General features: G+C 52.5%; 3 protein-coding genes across 3 annotated transcripts; 2 read left to right on the top strand and 1 right to left on the bottom strand.

The window, feature by feature from the left end:
- Positions 1–598: 598 nt before the first annotated feature.
- On the bottom strand, positions 599–10359 carry Z517_08553 (uncharacterized protein; the record flags this gene model as incomplete). The annotated part of the gene is made up of 2 exons (XM_013427068.1): positions 599–10241; positions 10301–10359. 2 exons carry the CDS (start codon positions 10357–10359, stop codon positions 599–601), a joined length of 9702 nt encoding a protein of 3233 aa, XP_013282522.1.
- A 462-nt stretch (positions 10360–10821) lies between these two features.
- Positions 10822–12821, top strand: Z517_08554 (uncharacterized protein; the record flags this gene model as incomplete). Its single annotated transcript, XM_013427069.1, has 3 exons — positions 10822–10922; positions 10979–12158; positions 12219–12821. The coding sequence occupies 3 exons, from the start codon at positions 10822–10824 to the stop codon at positions 12819–12821; spliced, it is 1884 nt and encodes a 627-aa protein (XP_013282523.1).
- A 1164-nt stretch (positions 12822–13985) lies between these two features.
- On the top strand, positions 13986–16670 carry Z517_08555 (elongation factor 2; the record flags this gene model as incomplete). The annotated part of the gene is made up of 5 exons (XM_013427070.1): positions 13986–14004; positions 14057–14135; positions 14189–14303; positions 14359–16603; positions 16660–16670. The coding sequence occupies 5 exons, from the start codon at positions 13986–13988 to the stop codon at positions 16668–16670; spliced, it is 2469 nt and encodes an 822-aa protein (XP_013282524.1).
- Between the last annotated feature and the right edge of the window lie 35 nt (positions 16671–16705).

A 16705-nucleotide genomic window follows, 5' to 3' on the forward strand; every position in this document is an offset into this window, starting at 1 on the left:
GATCCCGGGCCGGGGGGGAGATGGGGGATTCAAAAGTGTCAGACGACCGAGACCTTTTTCTCCACCTTTGAAACAAAGCAAGCGGTTGGTTAGCGACAAGTCTTCTGGCAGACGGCAGATGGCAGATGGCAGGAGAGGGAAGGATACAAGTCGGGGTGGCAATGTCCGTCCCCATTGGCATCTTTCCTTTGTGGTGGAGATGTGTGAACGGGGAGAGAGAGAGAGAGAGAGGATCGAGATATATGGACGAAACGAAAGAGAGAGAGAGAGCGCGCGAGCGAGCGAGCGAGAGAGAGAGATGTGGTGGTCAAGTGAATGAGTGAAGCACCGACGGGATGAGCGAGGTTATCTTGGTGCTTAATTGACAAACAAACCTCTACTAGTCTTCTGGTCTCAACTGTTCCAGGGAGGACTGATGGAAGATAGAGGGGTCCACGGTGACAAGATCCGAGGTGTTTAGTTCTCAAGGGCTACTTTTTAATTAATAGATATCAATTCAAGTAAATCTTTTCTGAGCAAATGCCCAAATTCTCAATCCCACGCCGTCGCTATGCTTGCCTTTTGTCCAGGGATTAAAAAACCCCAAAAAAACCCCAGATCAGCTCGCTCCCAGTATCCTAGTATACGCATCCTCCACCTCCCTCGCAATCTCCAACAGACTCACGATTGCAATGCTATGTGTGGCCTCGGGCAGCTTGTCCCTGTGCAATCCGATCCACTCCAACGGCGGCGTCGCCTCGCCCATGTCTCGAAGCTGTGGCGTATCAATCACCGGCGGCTCAAGCGCCACATAGGTGAATTTACTCTGCGGAACATTGACAACCGCAGTGATCTTCTCTTGACGTCCGTTCTCCCCATCTTCCGAGGGCTCCGCTGTGACTTTGATGGCAGATGGTGGGAGGGGTTTCCCCAGGCGCTGGGCCAGGGCGCGGGAATGAGCCTGCCACATGCCGCGGATGAAGCTGATTCGCGCATAGTTCCAGCCAACATCGACTTTGCCCTCGAAGGTGCTCCGAAAGGTATATTCAATCGTGTTAGAGTCCGCGACCTGCCAGGTTTGCATTGCGGAGACGAGACGAGGTACCTTGACGATGGTTCCGCCTCGGGAGGTGGTGGCTCTGTCGATGACATCCGGGACCGAGACCTCGCTCAGAGCTTTGGTGGTAACCCGCGTCACACTCGACAACGCGACTCTGAGTTGTCCCAACGTCATTCCGAGGGCACTGTGAGTTTTGCCCTCGGTTGTCGCCACTGCAAACCTCGCCTGTACTTCCGTCGCTTCGACCTTCAGGATCTGGTTGTCGAAGAACGTGTTTGGGAAGACGCCAGCGTCAAGAGCGCCCAATGTCAGAACGACGTCTGTGTGTAGCGCAAATGTGCCCTTTGCGACAGTTTCCCCTTGGCGCTCCTTGACCGGAGCGGGAGTTGTCCAAGTGCTGGATGGAAACACCGATTTCCTTCGGAGGAACTTATCCAGATCCCGGAGCGATGTCTCGTAGGCTTCATGTTTCTCTTGCATCAATCGTTCAAACGCCTGCACGAGAGCCAGGCCCTGTGCGGCAGTGGCTGTGGTGCAAAACACTTGAACCTTGCCGCCATCGACAAGGCCGACCAGGCGATCACTGTCGCTCCCAAGGCCCTGCCTCACATTGTACATCAAGAACTCGAAGAAAGAAATGTCAGCCACTGCGAACGGTTGATAGTCAAAGGCGGCCTTCACGCGGAAGTGCTCGAACCCAATAGATGCCTGGACGAGGGGCGCACGGGTCTTCGCTGTTGCATCTTCTGGCCATTTGATTGACGTCCGTGCCCGCATATTTTCCAGCTCAATGAAACCGCTCATCCGCCCCGTGCTATCGACCCCGACTCTGTCAAACCCCATGCACAAGTTTTGCTCCGAATCGCTGTTCTTTCTCGACGAGGCCCAAAGTTTGGAGATCGTGAAGATCGATTTGCCGAGCCCCTGACCAAGGTCGACTTGGAGCTGGACTTCCTGCACCGACACGATAGCATGCCATGGTAAAGTGCCCTTCCCGGAGAACTCCTGATAGCGCTGCATTGCATAGGCTTGTTGGTCCAGGGGAGACGCGGTGGGGGCGGCTGTTTTGGACTTGCTGCGCAGTTCTGGCGGGTACCAGATTTCACGGAAGAGCAGAAAGTCCTGCAGTTGTTTTGCATTGATGTCTGTCTTCATCGGACTGATATTGAGAACCACTGAGATACCCGTCGTCGCGCTGACATGCTTGCTGTTTATTAGCGACATGACAATTGAATCCACTTCGAAGCTGGCAGTTGATTCCCGTGAATAAACATGTTGTACCGAAGCCGCGAGTTTATTGAATGTCGTCTGAATGGCAAAGAATCGTTCTTGATCAGGGGCAGACACGGTGTTGACCCTGACGAATATGTCTGCAAATCTGGCTGTGGCCGCCACTCTTGCAATCGGTTGACAGCTCAAGCTGAACTGCTGTGGTTGTATGTAGAGCCCAGCATTCAGTTTGCAGCGTCCGAAAATGGTACTTGGATTCGAGTTACTGAGCGCCGTCTCCGAAAGGTAGCTGCGAGCGTCTGCCGATGAGCCAGGCTTGCCATCCCCTGTCCGATCGTCGCCCAGGATCTCTTTGATGCTTGCTGATATTTCTTGTATCAACGGCACGACAGTAGGGTAAAGAGTATTCGAGGATGCTGCGACTCTGACCTCAGTACTCAGGGACGGATCATCTCGGTTATCGTCTTTGTACTCGACTTTCAGAGCAACTCCAGGAGCCTTTAACACGGCTGATGAAACGTCTTCACCTTGGACTGCTTGACCATACCGGCCTGCCCGAGATCGTTTCTTGCCTTTCAAGAACCCGAATACTGAACTCTTGTGTTCAACTTCGCTCCGAGGGCTGATATGGACCACAGCCCCGGCAAAATCAGCATCAACTAAAAGAGATGCCAGTCGCTTTCCGCCCAACAGATCCATCTGAGAGGCTTGTGGTGTTGCTGAACTGGTCACACGGAAACTCTTCGCTCTGCGTAACTCGGCGCTGGCACTGCCAAGCGACTTTTGTAAGGCGTGACCGGGTATCACGAAGTCGGAAGAAAGTCGGAGGTCCAGCGCTTTCCCTTTCGCTTGAAACGCAAATCGTCGTTCATGCTTGGTGGAGAGGTAGGCCGTGGCGAAGACTACTTCGGGTAGTAATGCAGAGTTGGCGGTCCGTTCAATGGGGTTCTCCGAATGGGACTGTGGAACAATCTGCAACTGTGTGTCCAGTATCGAGAGCCGAGCGGTTCCTTCTTGTCGGGTCTTGAGATCGACCTTTCGTATTGAGAAAACGAGATCGTCCAGCTCACGGGTAGCCGAAAAACCAGGGCTTCGCGTCAAATTCCATCGGAGCATAATGTTCTCGAGGTCAAGAGCATAGGTCGAGGCATAGAGGATGGTAGAAGTGCCGTCGACGCTCTCGGCCGCTTCACTGGCCACATCCATTGGATCTCGAGGTCTCAACCGCTCGGTGAGGCCAGCGGTGGTCATCCTCCGGATGTGTTGCATGTTCTCCCCACTATCAGCAAGCTTGAGTGATTTGATCCGATCTTGCAGAAATGCCATGATGTCGACCGCAAGGGTAGCACTCTCCTCAAACAGCTCAATAGCAATTCCATCGCTCCATGCCCTATAAACCTGGACTGTCCCTGACTTCCCAATTGTCTCGGTTTTGCCCGAGGCTTTCACTCCTATGGTACAGAGGCCAAAGTTAGCCCGCTCGGATCTTGTACTGCGATAAAGCCCAAGGCCAATGCCCTGAGAGTTTAGGATGAACTGTGGCCGCTCATGGATCGAGTCCGGATCTTCCGCCTCGTTGTGAATATATAATGTCGTCCCTTGGAGCTGAAGCTCCATATCAGCACGGTAGTCCTGATCTTCCCTGACAGACGGCGCACTGAAGTGGACCTTGATCCCGGCAAGTGTTCCATGAATTGCATAGCGAAGCAAAAGTGTGGCGTCAGGAGGGTTGTCGGCCTTGGGTTTTGACTTCCCACCTGTGAGATGATCGATGGACTCTTGCACTCGCTGGACTGCTTTCCTGGCATCTAGTATTAATTGGATCACGCCAGGCTGATTCAGTGCGTCGAAACAAGCTCGCACACCCGACGCTTCCAGATTAATCTGTTCGACAGTCATACGAGCTCGGACTGACACCAGAGCATCATTCTGAGCTACGCAAAGACGCCCATTGATCGGTGGCATCTTCAAGAGGGACAAATTGCCCTGGGAGGCACCCTCAGGGACTTCAAACAAGTGCTCGTGCTCTTTAATGTCAAAATTGACATCCAGTCCACCATGTCGCCGTGGAACGATCGATGTGCGGGCCACGTTCCCGGCAATTGCATAGTGTAGAGACGGAACGATCACGAAGCTCAACCTGTAGTCGTCCAAAAACATGGCAACACGAAGATCGAGATTGAGAGCATCGTTTGAACCAGAACTCTTTTGGACTTTGCTGCCGTTTGCGCTGGGAATCTGGTGGAGTAAATCAGTAATTGTCGCAGCTTCCTCGCGCACGACAGAATCGGCGACTACAAGCAACTTGACAATGTCTTCCTTCATCTGAAACCGAAACTTGTGCGAAGCGGCACAGATCTGGACCACCATCTTTTGGTCTCCGGAGCTGGCAGGCGGCTGTGGCCATACTGATCCATATAGTTTTGGCATGCGGAGGCGCCACATCATCAGAGTATGAGAATGGCTTCTGAACTTGGCCATTGCTGTGTATGCTGCAATCGTGAAGGAGGAAATCGTAGGCTTAGAGCCACCTTCGGAGAAAGAGACACCACTTCGAAAGCTTTCGGCTGCCCATTTCAGTTTCAGGTTGATCGTGGTGAGGTAAATGGAAGCTGCATCGGCTCCCACCATAACTGTGAAGTGGTTTCTCTTTGCAGACCGGTTTTGCGCTGCCTTCTCCACGGAATCATTGGTGTCGGCTGTTCGTAGGGATAGAGGATTGCCCAGTTCAATAACCTGACGGGCGAGTTCGACCAGAGCCCAGTTGAGATGAAGCGACGTGTCTGCAGTGTAAGCTTGAAGGATGATTCTCCGCGCATTTTTGTCGAGGCCGGATGTACCTGCAGGCCGCAGGATTATGTTGAAATCAAGGCCGAGTAGAGCCAAATCACTCTGACGAGGTCCTGGATCCAAAATGACTTCAAGTTTCCCCACGATGATTTCCGTCTGTACAATCAGCTTGTTGTCGACTGCTTCCGGTGTTTGGACACGCCCACTGTCAAAAAGGGAACTCATGATCGGCACTTTATCGCGTGCGTAATCCCAGCCTCGCCACTGCTCGAACGAAGAAAGAACCTGGAGTTTGGCGGGATCTTTCAACTCGAAGTTTTCGCAGCCGCACTTCGCAACGAAGTCTCGCCCTTGCTCTTTTTCGAGGGTGGCAAAGATGTACCTGAGTCTGGAAATGATCTTCCACGAGTCGCTTAGACGGACATGTTTGTCCGCACTTCTGAGCACATAGGAAGGTCTCGTCAGAAAGACAGGATCCGAGATTGTATTGCCCGCTTGAGTCAGATGATAGATCAAGTGCCTTGATTTATAGCTCTGATCAAGACCTTCAAAGCCCTCGACAATGCGATCGACCATCGACACTGTCCTTTGGATAAGTCCTGCCATACTGTTGAGTTGGTCCGCCCACAATACAACGTCAAAGTTGCTCAGCTGCAATTTGGAGTTGATTTCTTCTTTCATGCAGAACCAGAATCCCACCTTCGCCAGGGAGACTGCAGTCTGTGCAGAGGGCTTCTCAGTTGTGAGTGTAGCATCCTGTACGGATACGGACAAATTTTCAATCGAACCATACGCCAGTTGACTGTGCGGTTGGTTGTGCCCCCCTCTGGCACTGGTCCTGGGATGAAGGAGGCGGTAGAATAACTGTGAACTCCTGAGTTTCACGTCGTATTGGTCCTCTCGAGCAAATGGTGTGAGGCCCTCGGGTTCGCCTTGTAGGCTGTTGACCAACCTAACATGTACAAAGGGCAATTGAACAGCGAAGTCAACAACGTGTCCGCGGTCATCGTGCTTGTGGGATTCCAGAATTCGCTTCATAACCGTAATCTGCACCTTGTCCAGCTGGTCCATCGGCCGATCCTCACCCAGTTCTCGTATTAGATCTCCTATTGACATGAAGAGAGAGGGAGTGCAAAACCCTCTTAGGCCATTCTGAACCATGAAGACAACACCGTTGTGTGGTGTGTCCTCGAATTCGTCTGGGATCGTCCCAAGATCTGTGCTGGCCGCTGGCGTCAGGGAGGGAAACTGGGCAGGATCCAAGGCAGGGAGCTGAGGTAGATTTCTTGTATCAGGTTCGATATCATGCAGTGTAAAGTGCGGTGGGGTCCATGGACTGGAGAACGTCACTAAGGTCTGATGCACATCTTGATCTTTTGAATGGACACGACTCAGACCCTCACGGCTAAGACCAGACTTGTTGGACGGGGGCGGCCAGGATCCAACAGGGCCATGACTAGACCGATCCCGCATACCTGACTCGACAGACAATCCCTTTCGTGGTGGTGTTGACGAGGCCGATATAAACGAGGGTTGTCGTCCCCGAGCTCGCCTTCGATCATCGCCGTGCCTTGAATCCGCAAAAGTGGTAGTTTCTACTCCCCCAACAGGTTCAGGCATTGATGGCACTGGCATGGCCGGCGGATCACGCGCCCAGTCGGGTGTTCTGTGATTGGGCAAGTAGTGCTTCTGAGGATCCAACAACCAACGTGCACGGTGGGTTCGTTGGTCATGATAACGAATATGCTGTTGTTGTGATGCGCGTGTTTGTGCAAGGTTGTCGGTCTTGTCCAGCGTCCCAATTCGAAGAGAGGTTTGGAAACAGGCGAGGGTCTCTACCGGGCCTGGTTGCCGATCGTGATGTCGTAGAGCAGCCTTGTAGTCCACAGCTGCTAGGACAACCTGTGGGACGCTGGCACGCAAAGTCTTTGCAAAGCTAGAATTGGCCCAGTCGCTGAACGAAACATCCGATTCAGAAAGCTCCAGCAAGTAGGCAGTTCGTCCCGAAACCAGCCAAAGACGAAGGCCGGCAAGATTGGCTCTGAGAAAGGTCACATCGTGAACAGCCGTTCGATTGAAAGGTGGCAAAGAATTTTCATCGTCGTCCAGGGTGTAAATGAATGCCATGATGGAATTGATTAGGGTCTGTACAAATTTGGAGGAGCATTCACCCGTGATCTCGCCAACATTGATATCCCAATGACAGGCGTATGTGGGCTCCGTAGGGGGAGCTCCAAAAAGTCTATGACCGTACACCCCAGTGCTATCGATGAATAATTGACAGTTCGTGATCTCGCTGGACGGCTCGTTTTCCGTAAGAGTTATCGACTCGAGAGAAACCTCAAGGGGGCTCGACTCCACCTGCAAGTCCATGTAGTAGTTGGTAAAGCGCATGTCGGCATCGACAAGGAGGATATCCACACGGACATTTTCTCGCTGCGAGTAAATGTTTGCAGGTAAAAGTACCGAGGAGTTCTCGGCTCGAATAGTCAAGATGACATCGAGGTCGTTGTCCTTTTTGTTACTTGGTCGGGGTCGTGGGAGTTCATCGCCAGCGAGCATGTCTTGATACTCCTCCAATGTCCTGAAATGCAGATCTTCGCCAAAGTAATTCTCCTTGACGTTCACAAAATAGCGGATCAGATACCCGTGCAAAAAGAACTTCGGCGAATAGCCTGTAATGGTCATGAATAAAGAATCTGTCAAGGTGGGAGACACATTGGGGTAGTAGTTGTAGGAGCCTTCGAGATTAAGCACCTTGAGCGTCATCATCGTCGTGTCTTCAGCGAGCGTATTGAGCGTGTTCCACACTGGGGTGATGAGTTCTAGGGAGGCATTATGGCCCTCCCCAATGAACTTGACGCTGCTCTGACGAGGCGAGAAGTGCTGCATTGGGATATCCACACTTCCAGCCAGCGTTTGAAATCCCAATACCAAGAATGCATTCTCTTCAAGGTCACATGGGTTATCAATAATGTTATAGTCGTTCGCATTGAGGTAGAGTTTAAGATCCGGGAAATTCAAGTGGAGTTGATAGACAAACGGGACAAAGGTCATATAGTCTGGCTTCTGGCCTGCCGTAAAATCGCTAATAAGATCTGTTAGCAGAATCATGTGGTCTCTCAGAATGAACATCTCCATGGCGCTGCTCTCAACGTCAAAAACCCAGGTATGAAGGGCATTCCACCCTAGAGGGTTGGACAGGTCGCACGAGACCTTTTGGGATGGACAACGCCAGAGCAGTGCGTGATTGACGCTAGAAGTAGCTTTCGTGTGCTTAAGGTCAAGGCGCAAGTGGTTTCTGTACCCTTCTAGTCGCGGCACCATGTCCATGTCATAACGCACTGTCGAATCTTGTCCTGCTGAAACGGTCAACCAGCCAAATGGGCGAATGTCTGGACCAAGTTTTGTCTTGGGAGCGCGGCGAAATCGAAAGTGTCTCTTTTCACGTTGCTTCCGTACAGCAGCAGCTTCCCTGACCGCGTGAGCTCGGTTTCTCCACTGCCAATCTTTCGAGCGTTCTCTAGTCGGTACGCGGAGGCTGACTTCATCTTCAAGATCAACGCGTATCGTCATGACTGTGTATTGCCGCACGTCGCCAACTTTGACCGGCGGAGTGGCTGAAACCGATCGGTAGGGATTCGGGAAAAAAGCGGACTGGATTTCAATGCGAAGGCGATCGGCCCAAGGTCCATAGTTAACGAAGCCACCTTTGACGGTCAGGTCCATCCCGTAGGCCGGTGGCTTGGACAGATTGATGTCGTCGAAGTGTGCGTGACGGCCCAAGTCTGCATCTTCTTCTGTCACGGTCCCCGGCATGTCCCAAAAGAACTTGAAGTGGATTGCCGGCGAATCTAGGATTTGTGAATACCTGGCATACTCCACGTGAGACCAGCCTTCGTGATCGTCGCGCTCGTCCTCATCCAGGTACCTACCAAGTCCATGCCACGACCGGTTCTCATCCTGAAATTCATCGTAGGGATAGTATTTCTTGGTATTACCGTCTTGTGATGCAGTCGTCCGCAGTGAACTCCTCGAACTTCCTAGACCTGGCAGAAGTCGTTTGAATCCACGGAAAGCTTTACCAATTCTGCGTCTAAGACCGAGATTCACTTGCCACCAGCGTCGCGGGTGGTTGAGAGACTCTGCGGCTGATATTATCCTCTCCGCAGCAACGAACTGAGTCCTGCGAAAGTCTGGATTGGGTTTCATTTCAACTTTGGGGTGGTCGATGGTGAAGTCGAACACCTGCCGGAAGAAGTCTGACAGCCCCGCTGCGCTCGCGTCGATATGGCCTTTTGCACCTGCAAAGGTAGTGACGACCAATGCCCGCGTGTTCTCATTTCCAAGTGAGATTGCGCCTTTTGAGCACTCGAGAGCGATCGGCAGGACACGAAGAATCCAAGGATAGGAGGATGGTATGTCTGCGACAGGTCGCTCCATGTCCGGGGCCACGCTGGCGTAGGTATCTGTGCGTCCGAGAGGGACAGCGAAATCGCTCGTTGGTGAGTCCCGGTCAGCCTTTTCGCCAAGTTGGCTGTCTGCGGAGGTGACACTATGAGCAGTATCTTTCGAATGAGGCCTTGTCTTGTCCCTACGGAGATGGAGCTTGCCCAGCATGTGGTCGTGTTTCTGGCCGGTATTATGGTTCTGCGAGTTGCAGCCCTTGAGATCGTGATTCAAAACACCTTGGACAATGGAGTCGTATACAGGAGTTCTGTTGTAGACAAACCATTCCAAACCCGAGATATGAGCCGAGATTCGGGCCTCTGCTGTCGTTTTCACTCTGAAACGGCCATTCTCGGGGTCTTCAGAGGGAGTCTCTGAATCGTCAGACCCGTCCAGCGGAGACTTTTTCTTCTCCTTGACCACATAATCCTCCTCTTCTCCTTCCAGCCCCGAGAGATCTACCTGCCGCGCGGAGGACTGCCAATACCTCCAAGTGATGTAACCATTCTGGATCAGGACAGTTTCGTTCTCGGCATGATAGCGGATGCCTTTGAAGAAGATCCGTCCGGCTAAAAAGGATAGCTGAAGCGCTTGAATGTCGATCCAGACTCGGTACTTATGCCAGGTGAAGGCTCTCAGCCCGTAGGAGACAAGGGTCGCGAACAGGCGATTGAAGTAGAAGAGAAAGAAGAGAGTCAAGCATGAGCAGGTGCAGAGTTCGATAAACCATGTCCTAGAGAGTTTCAGTATCCAACCTGATCCTGCATAGGTGCGACTATTAAAATTGCTCACCAATTGAAAGAGGTATTCCTTGAGATGGGAGCCCCGACTAGGTTATCCATATCCGACATGATTCATGTAGCTGCAACCATGCGACGGCGCGCCCATGGTTACTGGTATTTAGAGGGTGGTCGCATTGTCTGTTGCGTTTCCAGAGCCGTACAGCAGAAAGAAACGGCGGCCAAAGGAAAAATACCTCGAAGGCATGCAGAGGAAGGTGAGCCCGTGTCAAGTTGCGGATGTGGACTCAGATGCGCGATGCTGAGTTGCGGTGATGATGTGTTTCCCCGCAGAAATCCCGAACAGGCACATGCGTGCATCACTTGCACGTTTTCTTGACTGTGATGAATGACTTGCCTACACTCCTTATATGCGATAACAGCGACTTCGTCACATCATCAATACCCGACACCAGTTGCTCCTCGATAATTTCTGAGGCGTTGGCAAACTCGACATGAGGTCGGCTTGGGGATCGCGGTAACGGGACTGGAACTCTTCTCGCGGTGCCTCTTGGGCATTGCGTGCCGTCCGTCATGGAAACAATGGCCAGTGGTGGAACGGGCAGCAAGCTCACCAGAGTCATCATTATCCTCGCGGGAGTATCGTCGCTGCTTGCTACTCTAATTTCATGCGTGTATGTGTCTATATTCCCCATGCTGTTGAAGTCCGCGGTGCTAATCTGCTGCCTAGATCGATATGGCTTCAGTCCAAGAATTACAGGAAACCCTTATTGCAACGATATGTCATTCGAATCCTGCTCATGGTGCCCATTTACTCTGCTGCCTCGTGGGCCTCGATCGTATCGCTCAAGGCTGCCTTCTACCTCGACCCTCTTCGTGACATTTACGAAGCCTTCACCATCTACACTTTCCTCCAACTCCTCGTCAACTTCCTCGGCGGCGAACGATCCCTCATTATCATGATGCATGGGCGAGCGCCTGTCTCGCACCCATGGCCGATAAGTCTATGGTGCCCCAAGATGGATATCTCGGATCCACATACTTTTCTCCTGATCAAAAGAGGGATTCTGCAATATGCCTGGCTCAAACCTGTCCTCAGTGTTGCCACCATCATCCTCAAGCTCACGGGGACATACCAAGAAGGCTATATCTCCTTGACGTCGGGCTACTTCTGGACGGGCCTGTTGTACAACGTCAGCGTGACTATGAGCTTGTATTTCCTGGCCATGTTCTGGGTGTGTATGCATGAGGATCTCAAGCCTTTCCGCCCCATGCCAAAGTTCTTGTGCATAAAGCTCATCATTTTCGCCTCTTACTGGCAAGGATTCTTCCTTTCTATTCTTCAATTCCTAGGGGCTATCCCGAATGATGTCCCAGGTTACACTCCGGACAACCTTGCTGCAGCCATTCAAGATGCTCTGATCTGTTTCGAGATGCCCATCTTCGCTGTGGCGCACTGGTATGCCTTCTCCTGGCATGACTATGCCGACGTCACCATTTCGGCAGCTCGCATGCCCGTCAAGTACGCGTTAAGAGATGCCTTTGGTCCCATGGATCTGATCCAGGATACAAAAGAGACGTTCAGAGGAAAGGATTACGACTATCGAACGTTTGACTCTGGGGACAATGTGATCGCTCACGAGGAGTCCCATTCGCGCGTTGCTAGGATGATGGACGGCATGAGGTATGAGAGGGGGGGCAAGGGCAAGTACTGGATCCCAAAGCCGCAGGGTCCTAACAGTCGGACACCACTATTGCCAAAGGACGGGTCATCTCGAGCTCCAGCGCCAGAATCTCGAGGCAAAGCTCACGAATACCGAGCAGCAGACCCCGATATCGAGATTGGGATTGATGCGGAAGACGAACGACTATTTACCAATGCGCGGGCGCTGGAATTCGGCGATTGGAACGTAAGTTACCCATGCTCTCATGAATGCTGGTCCATGTTTCTAATTGTCCTCCTTCTGCAGTATCCAGTCATTACCGCGCACGAAGCACGACGTGAAGATTGGTTGCGGCGTGATCCTAACTTGCTAACTACCTCTACAAATCGTCACCTCTTTCAACCGACTCGCGACAGGAAGAGCCGCCGCCAAAGCGAGATCCAGGACCGTATCCGGAAAGGCAAGAATCGGAGCACGTCACCTTCCGAAAGCTCCTCACAGCAAGGTGCCATCGAAGCAAAGTTGAAACGCCCCAAAGAGCGTTCCCCTTCGGCATCGGGGAAGTCTGACCGCAGCCAGCTCGTAGATCTCGTTGTCGAGGACGAAGAGGCGGAAGAGGCGGAGCGAGTCAGAGCTCGAAAGGAAGGCAGCGATGCCTGGAATCGAAAACCCCAACGACATTTCGTACGCACCTACAGCATCGACGAGGAGGCACCAGAAGGACAGGAGATACGAGAAGGCTGGGATCCGGCTAGCGTGGCCGCGAGACCACCACCTCCTGAGAGGGCAGTGAGTGACGACGAGAACAACTTTATCGACCACAAGGATGAAGAAGAGTCTCGGACAGAGCGTGGAGAAGGCCAATATGCCAACATGATCGAGGAAGATAATGTTTGGAGCCGGAGTTGAATATTGTAACACCATTCTAGGGAGGAAGGATGGCCTAGGGTCTGGAGCTCATTGTGCGAAGCTCATTCAAATGGTTGGTATTGGGTTTGACTAGGCTTACCGCTTGTTCTGGTATATGTGGGCATGAGAGCGTTCAAGCGGACATGGGTTATCCTGCGACAGGCGATGGTCGATGGTCAGTTCTGGTCTCGTCAAGATTCGAGGTCGTCTTTGCGCCACCTCCCTGGCAGTTGGTATAGGTATACATCAAAAGCAAGCGCACATAAAGGTTTTGGGAATTGGTCAGCTGCTGAAGGCGGAGGGCAATATCAGGAAGCACTGGACCAATGATATTCTGCGTGCGTCCGCCGGTATAGATGCGTACTCTTCGGATGACTCACTGACACCTTTGATCTGTGCCATATTGGACCCGGACAGGTCGTATCCTACTGCCTACCGAGGAGGTAGAGTCATAGCACCTCTCGTCTGGCGCAGCTAGATACAGTCCCAGAGGAAGGAAGCGGTGGCCAAGGGCCGGAGTTAACAGCTTGCACGGCAGACGGCGTCCCGACGGTGACTGCGCCCTCGATCATTGGCGGGGTACCACGGTACGGGAACTCACCCTGTCACCTCACTCGCTCACTTGTTGAACTTGCTGGGACCCTCCAAGCCCCACGTGAATGCTTGCTTGGCAAATTGCCGCACTCGACTCTTGCATTTCTAACCACCAAGATTTTCTCATCTCAGTCCAACCCCTCCCTCACCCTCTTTTCCCTTCGAGTTCTCCCGTACCAAACACGCGGCTCAACCAGCTGCAATTTCCATCCTTCTTCGTCTATACCCGCGCAGGTTCTCGCTCCGTTTTTTGGCAGATTGAGCGAGCTCTCGATCTTGCATCAATTCTTCTCAGTAGCTCAAGGGAGCGCACTATTCCGCCGTTTTAGGGCAGTTCCAACATCAAAAACCGTCAAAATGGTCAACGTAAGTCTACATCGTTCTCGCTCTGTATCAGCTGGTCATGGCTAAGTCGTTGGCAGTTTACGATCGAAGAAATCCGCGCTGTAAGTTGCCCCTCCTTCGACAACACCCGATTATGGAGTTGGACTTGATTGGATTCTGGCTGCTATGCGAGATGTGGACTAATACCCCAAAAAGTTGATGGACAAGCCAGCGAACATTCGCAACATGTCTGTCATTGCTCACGGTATGTCGCACATCTGTCGTCTGGAGACTACGGAAGCTGACCGGATACGCAGTCGATCACGGCAAATCCACCTTGACCGATTCTCTCGTTCAGCGAGCTGGTATTATTTCTGCAGCAAAGGCAGGAGAAGCGTAGGTCTTCGCGCCACTATGTGCTCAAGGGAAAGATAATGACAATTCCGCAGCCGGTTTACAGACACAAGAAAAGATGAGCAGGAGCGTGGTATCACCATCAAGTCGACTGCCATCTCCCTTTATGCCCATCTTCCGGACGAGGAAGATTTGAAGGACATTCCCCAGGTGAGAGATGCGCTCGAGTCGCTGATACCCTGCCGATGACTAATTCATTTCTCAGAAAGTCGACGGTAACGAATTCTTGATCAATTTGATTGATTCGCCCGGCCACGTCGACTTCTCATCCGAGGTGACGGCAGCTCTCCGAGTTACCGATGGTGCCTTGGTGGTCGTCGACACCATCGAAGGTGTCTGTGTCCAGACCGAGACTGTGCTCCGACAGGCTCTTGGTGAGCGTATCAAGCCAGTGGTCATCATCAACAAGGTCGACCGAGCTCTGCTCGAGTTGCAACTCCAAAAGGAAGATCTCTACCAATCTTTCCTTCGTACAATCGAGTCGGTCAACGTCATCATCTCCACCTACCTCGACAAGGCCCTGGGTGATGTCCAAGTCTTCCCCGAGAAAGGCACCGTTGCGTTCGGTTCCGGGCTTCACGGTTGGGCATTCACCGTGCGGCAATTCGCCGTCAGATACGCCAAGAAATTCGGTGTTGACAAGACCAAGATGATGGAACGTCTTTGGGGCGACAACTACTTCAACCCAAAGACCAAGAAATGGACCAAGACTGCCGAGCACGAGGGAAAGACCCTTGAGCGTGCTTTCAACCAATTCATTCTCGACCCCATCTTCAAGATCTTTGATGCATTCCAGAAGGGAAAAGTCGACCAACTCGTTGAGCTCTGCGCCAAGCTCGAGATCAAGATCACCAGTGAAGAAAAGGAACTTCCGGGCAAGGGTCTTTTGAAGGCTGCCATGAGGAAATTCTTGCCGGCTGCCGATGCCCTGCTCGAAATGATGGTTATCCATCTGCCCTCTCCCGTCACTGCCCAGAAATATCGTGCCGAGACCCTGTACGAGGGACCGGCTGATGACCCATCCTGCATTGCGATCCGCGACTGTGATCCCAATGCCGATCTCATGCTCTACGTCTCCAAGATGGTGCCAACTTCCGATAAAGGTCGTTTCTATGCCTTCGGTCGTGTCTTCGCTGGTACTGTCCGATCCGGCATGAAGGTCCGCATCCAAGGGCCCAACTATGTTCCTGGCAAGAAGGAAGATCTGTTCATCAAGTCCATTCAACGAACTGTCCTGATGATGGGTCGTACCGTCGAGCCTATTGATGATATGCCCGCTGGTAACATCATTGGTTTGGTTGGTATTGATCAGTTCTTGCTCAAGTCTGGTACTCTCACCACCTCCGAAACCGCCCACAACCTGAAGGTCATGAAGTTCTCCGTCTCCCCCGTCGTGCGACGATCGGTCGAAGTCAAGAACGCCAACGACTTGCCCAAACTCGTCGAAGGTCTCAAGCGATTGTCCAAGTCCGATCCTTGCGTGTTGACGCAAATCTCCGAATCCGGTGAGCACATTGTTGCCGGTGCCGGTGAGCTTCACTTGGAAATTTGCTTGAAGGATTTGGAAGAAGACCACGCCGGTGTTCCTCTCAAGATCAGCGACCCAGTCGTGTCTTACCGTGAGACTGTTGGCGGCACCTCGAGCATGACTGCCCTGTCCAAGTCTCCCAACAAGCATAACCGTCTGTATGTCATCGCCGAGCCTCTTGGTGAAGAAGTGTCGAAGGATATTGAGAACGGCAAGATCACGCCTCGTGACGATTTCAAGGCCCGTGCCCGTATCCTCGCCGATGAGCACGGCTGGGATGTTACGGATGCTCGTAAGATCTGGGCGTTCGGTCCCGACACCACTGGTGCCAACTTGTTGGTTGACCAGACCAAGGCCGTCCAGTACCTCAACGAAATCAAGGATTCTTTCGTGTCCGGTTTCCAGTGGGCGACTCGCGAAGGTCCGATTGCCGAAGAGGCCATGCGCTCAATCCGCTTCAACATCATGGATGTGACCCTCCACGCTGATGCCATTCACCGTGGTGGTGGCCAGATTATCCCCACTGCTCGACGTGTGCTCTATGCGGCCACTCTGCTCGCCGACCCCGGTCTCCTCGAACCCGTCTACTTGGTCGAGATCCAGGTTCCAGAACAAGCCATGGGTGGTATCTACGGTGTCCTTACCCGCAGAAGAGGTCACGTCTTCTCCGAAGAGCAACGTGTCGGAACCCCGCTTTTCACCGTCAAGGCATATCTTCCCGTCTTGGAGTCATTTGGTTTCAATGCTGATCTGCGTGCTGCCACCGGTGGCCAAGCCTTCCCTCAATCCGTCTTTGATCACTGGCAAATCCTTCCTGGTGGCTCGCCGCTTGATGCTACTACCATGGTTGGCAAGATTGTTACGGACATGCGTAAGAGGAAGGGTCTCAAGGAGCAAGTTCCGGGCTATGACAACTACTATGGTAAGTTACTCTTTGATTCCTGTTCTGTGTTCGATAGTTACTAACGGTGCAAACAGACAAGTTGTAGAGCACTCGACGTGAAGGCGCAAATAGAAAAGGCCA

Source organism: Fonsecaea pedrosoi, assembly GCF_000835455.1.
Source record: "Fonsecaea pedrosoi CBS 271.37 unplaced genomic scaffold supercont1.5, whole genome shotgun sequence".
In the NCBI taxonomy this organism is placed as follows: domain Eukaryota; kingdom Fungi; phylum Ascomycota; class Eurotiomycetes; order Chaetothyriales; family Herpotrichiellaceae; genus Fonsecaea; species Fonsecaea pedrosoi.